We start from the raw sequence: 7687 nt of genomic DNA, 5'->3' as shown, positions 1-7687 counted from the left end.
GACAGGTACAGAGTGACGGGGAGGAGGGGCTCACACACTCTCCGTCCAGCCAGCTGGTTCAGGGCTCTCGCCCGCAGTAACCCGCGTGCTACCACAGCTGGGTCTCTCTGATCTCCGAGATTATCTGGCTCGCTCGCTGAAGGGCCTGTGGGGAAAGCAAGAAAGACACATCCTTTAGTTAGAAATGCTGCTGCTGTTCCAGATTTCCATTGCTGAGGGGGAAGAGGAGGCAGGTCACACTCAGGAGGAAAGCCCCTTCCTGTGCTGAGGTCCATTACAATGCCTGCGCTGAGGGAGATTGCCGAAATCAGCAGAGAACATGTGTATTAGCAACAGGAAGAGGCCGCTCAGCCCCTCGAGCTCTGCTCCTCCATTCAATATCATCGTGGCTGATCTGAACGTAACCTCAACCTCACATTCCTGCCTACTCCAGGTAACCTCTCACCCCCTTGTTCATCAAGGATCTATCCACCTCTACCTGAAAAGTATTCAAAGACTCTGCTTCCACCGCCTGTTCAGGAGGAGAGATCACAACCCTCAAGAGATATATTTCTCATCACTGTTTTAAATGGGCGGCCCCTTATTTCCAGTTTCAGGTTCTCCACATCCATCCTCTCAGGACCCCTCAGGATCTAAAGTGTTCAATCAAGAATAGGGAGGGTATCAGGGATCCTCCTGCTGCACACACATAGCCAGTGTGGCTCCTTGCATCAACTCTCATCTCAGGGTCAGGCTGCCATGGAATTGAGCACCAATCCCGAGCATCATAATCCGTCCTGATCCTTGCTGTGTGGGACGGAGGGAGCGCCGCACTGTCTGAGGGTCAGCGCTGAGGGAGCGCCGCACTGTTGGAGGGTCAGTGCTGAGGGAGTGCCGCACTGTCTGAGGGTCAGCGCTGAGGGAGCGCTGCACTGTCTGAGGGTCAGTGCTGAGGGAGCGCCGCACTGTCGGAGGGTCAGCGCTGAGGGAGCGCTGCACTGTCTGAGGGTCAGTGCTGAGGGAGCGCCGCACTGTCTGAGGGTCAGTGCTGAGGGAGCGCCGCACTGTCTGAGGGTCAGCGCTGAGGGAGCGCTGCACTGTCTGAGGGTCAGCGCTGAGGGAGCGCTGCACTGTCTGAGGGTCAGTGCTGAGGGAGCGCCGCACTGTCTGAGGGTCAGCGCTGAGGGAGCGCCGCACTGTCGGAGGGTCAGTGCTGAGGGAGCGCCGCACTGTCGGAGGGTCAGTGCTGAGGGAGCGCCGCACTGTCTGAGGGTCAGCGCTGAGGGAGCGCCGCACTGTCGGAGGGTCAGTGCTGAGGGAGCGCCGCACTGTCGGAGGGTCAGTGCTGAGGGAGCGCCGCGCTGTCGGAGGGTCAGTGCTGAGGGAGCGCCGCACTGTCGGAGGGTCAGCGCTGAGGGAGCGCCGCACTGTCGGAGGGTCAGCGCTGAGGGAGCGCCGCACTGTCTGAGGGTCAGCGCTGAGGGAGCGCCGCACTGTCGGAGGGTCAGCGCTGAGGGAGCGCCGCACTGTCGGAGGGTCAGTGCTGAGGGAGCGCCGCACTGTCGGAGGGTCAGTACTGAGGGAGCGCCGCACTGTCGCTGTCAGTGTGTGAGCTGGCTGTGTTTGACTGTGAACAGTGTGTGAGCTGGCTGTGTTTGACCGTGTGAACAGTGAGAGAGCTGGCTGTGTTTGACTGTGAACAGTGTGTGAGCTGGTTGTGTTTGACTGTGTGAACAGTGTGTGAGTTGCCTGTGTTTGACTGTGAACAGTGTGAGAGCTGGCTGTGTTTGACTGTGAACAGTGTGTGAGCTGGCTGTGTTTGACTGTGTGAACAGTGTGTGAGCTGGCTGTGTTTGACTGTGAACAGTGAGTGAGCTGGCTGTGTTTGACTGTGAACAGTGTGAGAGCTGGCTGTGTTTGACTGTGTGAACAGTGTGAGAGCTGGTTGTGTTTGACTGTGAACAGTGTGAGAGCTGGCTCTGCTTGACCGTGTGAACAGTGTGAGAGCTGGCGGTGTTTGACTGTGAACAGTGTGTGAGTTGGTTGTGTTTGACTGTGAACAGTGAGAGAGCTGGCTGTGTTTGACTGTGTGAACAGTGTGTGAGCTGGCTGTGTTTGACTGTGAACAGTGTGTGAGCTGGTTGTGTTTGTGCGAACAGTGAGAGCTGGCTGTGTTTGACTGTGAACAGTGTGTGAGCTGGCTGTGTTTGACCGTGTGAACAGTGAGAGAGCTGGCTGTGTTTGACTGTGAACAGTGTGTGAGCTGGTTGTGTTTGACTGTGTGAACAGTGTGTGAGTTGCCTGTGTTTGACTGTGAACAGTGTGAGAGCTGGCTGTGTTTGACTGTGAACAGTGTGTGAGCTGGCTGTGTTTGACTGTGTGAACAGTGTGTGAGCTGGCTGTGTTTGACTGTGTGAACAGTGTGTGAGTTGCCTGTGTTTGACTGTGAACAGTGTGAGAGCTGTCTGTGTTTGACTGTATGAGCTGGCTGTGTTTGACTGTGCGAACAGTGTGTGAGGTGGCTGTGTTTGACTGTGTGAAGTGTGTGTGAGCTGGCTGTGTTTGACTGTGTGAAGAGTGTGTGAGCTGCCTGTGTTTGACTGTGTGAATAGTCTGTGAGCTGGTTGTGTTTGACTGTGTGAAGAGTGTGAGAGCTGGCTGTGTTTGACTGTGTGAAGAGTGTGAGAGCTGGCTGTGTTTGACTGTGAACAGTGAGAGCTGGCTGTGTTTGACTGTGAACAGTGAGAGAGCTGGTTGTGTTTGACTGTGAACAGTGAGAGCTGGTTGTGTTTGACTGTGAACAGTGAGAGTTGGTTGTGTTTGACTGTGTGAACAGTGTGTGAGCTGGCTGTGTTTGACTGTGTGAAGAGTGAGAGAGCTGGCTGTGTTTGACTGTGAACAGTGAGAGCTGGTTGTGTTTGACTGTGAACAGTGTGTGAGCTGGTTGTGTTTGACTGTGAACAGTGAGAGAGCCGGTTGTGTTTGACTGTGAACAGTGTGAGAGCTGGCTGTGTTTGAGTGTATGAAGAGAGAGAGCTGGTTGTGTTTGACTGTGAACAGTGAGAGCTGGTTGTGTTTGACTGTGAACAGTGAGAGCTGGCTGTGTTTGACTGTGTGAAGAGTGAGAGAGCTGGCTGTGTTTGACTGTGAACAGTGAGAGCTGGTTGTGTTTGACTGTGAACAGTGTGTGAGCTGGCTGTGTTTGACTGTGAACAGTGTGTGAGCTGGCTGTGTTTGACTGTGAACAGTGTGTGAGCTGGCTGTGTTTGACTGTGTGAAGAATGAGAGAGCTGGTTGTGTTTGACTGTGTGAAGAGTGAGAGAGCTGGCTATGTTTGACTCTGTGAAGAGTGAGAGAGCTGGCTGTGTTTGACTGTGAACAGTGAGAGCTGGTTGTGTTTGACTGTGAACAGTGTGTGAGCTGGTTGTGTTTGACTGTGAACAGTGAGAGAGCCGGTTGTGTTTGACTGTGAACAGTGTGAGAGCTGGCTGTGTTTGAGTGTATGAAGAGTGAGAGAGCTGGTTGTGTTTGACTGTGAACAGTGAGAGCTGGTTGTGTTTGACTGTGAACAGTGAGAGCTGGCTGTGTTTGACTGTGTGAAGAGTGAGAGAGCTGGCTGTGTTTGACTGTGAACAGTGAGAGCTGGTTGTGTTTGACTGTGAACAGTGTGTGAGCTGGCTGTGTTTGACTGTGAACAGTGTGTGAGCTGGCTGTGTTTGACTGTGAACAGTGTGTGAGCTGGCTGTGTTTGACTGTGAACAGTGTGTGAGCTGGCTGTGTTTGACTGTGAACAGTGTGTGAGCTGGCTGTGTTTGACTGTGTGAAGAGTGAGAGAGCTGGTTGTGTTTGACTGTGTGAAGAGTGAGAGAGCTGGTTGTGTTTGACTGTGTGAACAGTGAGAGCTGGTTGTGTTTGACTGTGTGAACAGTGTGAGAGCTGGTTGTGTTTGACTGTGAACAGTGAGAGAGCTGGTTGTGTTTAACTGTGAACAGTGAGAGAGCTGGTTGTGTTTAACTGTGAACAGTGGGAGAGCTGGTTGTGTTTAACTGTGAACAGTGAGAGAGCTGGTTGTGTTTGACTGTGAACAGTGTGAGAGCTGGCTGTGTTCGGTGTCTCAGGCACATGGTGAGGTGTTCTGTAGAGGAAGTGATACAAGCTCCGATCGAGAGAAAGCTGTGACCTCAGGGAATGGTAGAGACAAAAGGCAAGGCACTTGGTGAAAGTAGTGAGGTGAAGGAAGCCCTGTAGAGACCTGAGCGCTGGGTTATCCTCCCCGGGGGCCTTACCTTTAACATGTTTGCAGCCTCTGTGCGCTGGGCTGCCATGTCCTCAGACTCAGTCAGCAGTGCGTCCAGGAGCTGAGACTTGTACAGCTGTCCAACCAGCTCACTCTGCAAGTTATCCTTCACGTGATTGACCAGGAAATGCATCACTGTCTTGGGAACACTGCGAAACAGAAGCAGGAACAAGATCAGTCCAGCCCCATGATGATCTACCTGTGCAGGAAGGGCCCTGACACTGGGGGCGTCTTCGTGATCTGTCTGCCTGTCTGGAGTGTGGTACTGAGGCTGAAAGGTTGGGCTGTGGATCTGTGTACACGCACAGTCAGACAGGACTGGGCTTGGGCACTCTGCCTTCCGCCCTTAACCCCCAGTATCCATGGTCACGGTCCCGGAGGCCATTCAGCCCATCGTGCCTATGCTGGCTCTTGGAAAGCTTTCTCCCATTCACCCCACTTCCATTGCTCTTTCCCCCCCCACACCCTGTGAATCGAGTATTTCTCCAATTCCCCCCATTTTGAACGTTCCTATTGAATCTGCTCCCACCGCCCTTTCAGGCAGCGCCTTCCAGATCACAACAACTCGCTGGGTCAAAAACATTCTCCTCATCTCTCCCACCCCCTCTGGATCTTTTACCGATTCTCTTCAATCTGTGTCCCTCCCTCCCTCTGGGCTACCGACCCTCCTGCTACACAAGCAGACGAATTAGAAGCAGGAGGAGGCCCCTCGAGCCTGCTGTGCCATTCAGTAAGATCCTGGCTGATCAGATTTTGGCCTCAGCCTCACCTTCTCCCTACCCCTGGTAACCTTGGCGCCTCCCTTGTTGGTCAGGAATCACTCTCTGGGGAGGAGAGGTCCAAAGGGCTCTGGACACTCAGGGAATAAATGTGTTCTCATCTCCGTCTGAAATGGGCGGCCCCGTAATTTTAAACTGTGCCCCCTCGTCCCAGTCGTAGCCTCAAGGGGGAACTTTCACGGGATCCACACTGTCAAGTCCCCTCAGGATCTTATCTGTTTCAATCAGATCACCTCTCGTTCTTCGAAACTCCAATGGATACAGGCCCAGTCTGGCCAATCTCTCCTCATCAGATAAATCCTTTCGGAGAACGCATCTTTGGGTGAGGTGCCTTGATGCTGATTCCCTGGGAGCATCAGTGCCTTTGGATCAAACGCTCGGAAGGACCAGGGGAGCTCAGCAGGTCCCCCAGGAGCATGAATCCCTGGGAAAGGTGAGGGCCGCTGCTGTGTGCTCTGAGACACTGTGGGGGGAGCAGACCGAGGAGCAGGGGCGTGAGGGAGGGACTGGGAGAGAGGGTGGGTACTCACCTGTCCTGGATCGTCTTGCGGACGATGAGAAAGTAGGATTTGATGAGACGCTGGATGACCTCGCAGTCACGCTGCTCCCTCAAACTGAGCCGACGCGAGACCGGAACCGGCTGCAAGGTACAGGAGGGGAGTTAAAACCGGCCTGGTGCACACGAGCCCCTCACACACACACACAGGGGAGTCTGACCCCCTCCCCACGAGCCCCTCACACACACACACAGGGGAGTCTGACCCCCTCCCCACGAGCCCCTCTCACACACACACACACACACAGGGGAGTCTGAGACCCTCCCCACGAGCCCCTCTCACACACACACACACACACACACACACACACACACAGGGGAGTCTGAGACCCTCCCCACGAGCCCCTCACACACACACACACACACACACACACACACACACACACAGGGGAGTCTGAGACCCTCCCCACGAGCCCCTCTCACACACACACACACACACACACACAGGGGAGTCTGAGACCCTCCCCACGAGCCCCTCACACACACACACACACACACACACACACACACACAGGGGAGTCTGAGACCCTCCCCACGAGCCCCTCTCACACACACACACACACACACACACACACACACAGGGGAGTCTGAGACCCTCCCCACGAGCCCCTCACACACACACACACACACACACACACACACACACACACACAGGGGAGTCTGAGACCCTCCCCACGAGCCCCTCTCACACACACACACACACACACACACACACACACACACACAGGGGAGTCTGAGACCCTCCCCACGAGCCCCTCACACACACACACACACACACACACACACACACACACACACACACACACAGGGGAGTCTGAGACCCTCCCCACGAGCCCCTCTCACACACACACACACACACACACACACACACACACAGGGGAGTCTGAGACCCTCCCCACGAGCCCCTCTCACACACACACACACACACACACACACACACACACACACACACACAGGGGAGTCTGAGACCCTCCCCACGAGCCCCTCACACACACACACACACACACACACACACACACACAGGGGAGTCTGAGACCCTCCCCACGAGCCCCTCTCACACACACACACACACACACACACACACACACACACACACACAGGGGAGTCTGAGACCCTCCCCACGAGCCCCTCACACACACACACACACACACACACACACACACAGGGGAGTCTGAGACCCTCCCCACGAGCCCCTCTCACACACACACACACACACACACACACAGGGGAGTCTGAGACCCTCCCCACGAGCCCCTCTCACACACACACACACACACACAGGGGAGTCTGAGACCCTCCCCACGAGCCCCTCACACACACACACACACACACACACACACACACAGGGGAGTCTGAGACCCTCCCCACGAGCCCCTCTCACACACACACACACACACACACACACAGGGGAGTCTGAGACCCTCCCCACGAGCCCCTCTCACACACACACACACACACACAGGGGAGTCTGAGACCCTCCCCACGAGCCCCTCACACACACACACACACACACACACACACACACACAGGGGAGTCTGAGACCCTCCCCACGAGCCCCTCTCACACACACACACACACACACACACACACACACAGGGGAGTCTGAGACCCTCCCCACGAGCCCCTCACACACACACACACACACACACACACACACACACACACACACAGGGGAGTCTGAGACCCTCCCCACGAGCCCCTCACACACACACACACACACACACACACACACACACAGGGGAGTCTGAGACCCTCCCCACGAGCCCCTCACACACACACAAGAGTCTGAGACCCCTCCCCACACAATCCCACATTTCCCAACACCCCCCACACTGTTAATGCAGCACCACAGCCTCCCTCCCGACCCCCCCGCAGCCTCCCTCCCATCCCCCCCGCAGCCTCCCTCCCGACCCCCCCGCAGCCTCCCTCCCATCCCCCCCGCAGCCTCCCTCCCGTCCCCCCCGCAGCCTCCCTCCCATCCCCCCCGCAGCCTCCCTCCCGACCCCCCCGCAGCCTCCCTCCCGACCCCCCGCAGCCTCCCTCCCGACCCCCCCGCAGCCTCCCTCCCATCCCCCC

General features: G+C 56.0%; 1 protein-coding gene across 1 annotated transcript in view; it reads right to left on the bottom strand.

Annotated features, from left to right (window-relative positions):
• Positions 1-7687, bottom strand: part of LOC144677897 (dynamin-1-like protein) — a 28644-nt gene continuing 20957 nt past the window's right edge. The window contains exons 14-16 of the mRNA XM_078537884.1: positions 5586-5695; positions 4266-4425; positions 1-145 (exon numbers count right to left, since the gene is read on the bottom strand). Coding sequence (XP_078394010.1) covers positions 89-145; positions 4266-4425; positions 5586-5695 — 327 coding nt within the window. The 3' untranslated portion in view covers positions 1-88. The remainder of the gene's footprint in view (positions 146-4265; positions 4426-5585; positions 5696-7687) is intronic.

Source organism: Cetorhinus maximus, unplaced genomic scaffold (assembly GCF_964194155.1).
Source record: "Cetorhinus maximus unplaced genomic scaffold, sCetMax3.hap1.1 HAP1_SCAFFOLD_3249, whole genome shotgun sequence".
NCBI classification, from domain to species: domain Eukaryota; kingdom Metazoa; phylum Chordata; class Chondrichthyes; order Lamniformes; family Cetorhinidae; genus Cetorhinus; species Cetorhinus maximus.
The sequence above is the reverse complement of the archived record's forward strand: the minus strand, read 5'-3'. Positions and strand labels throughout refer to the sequence as shown.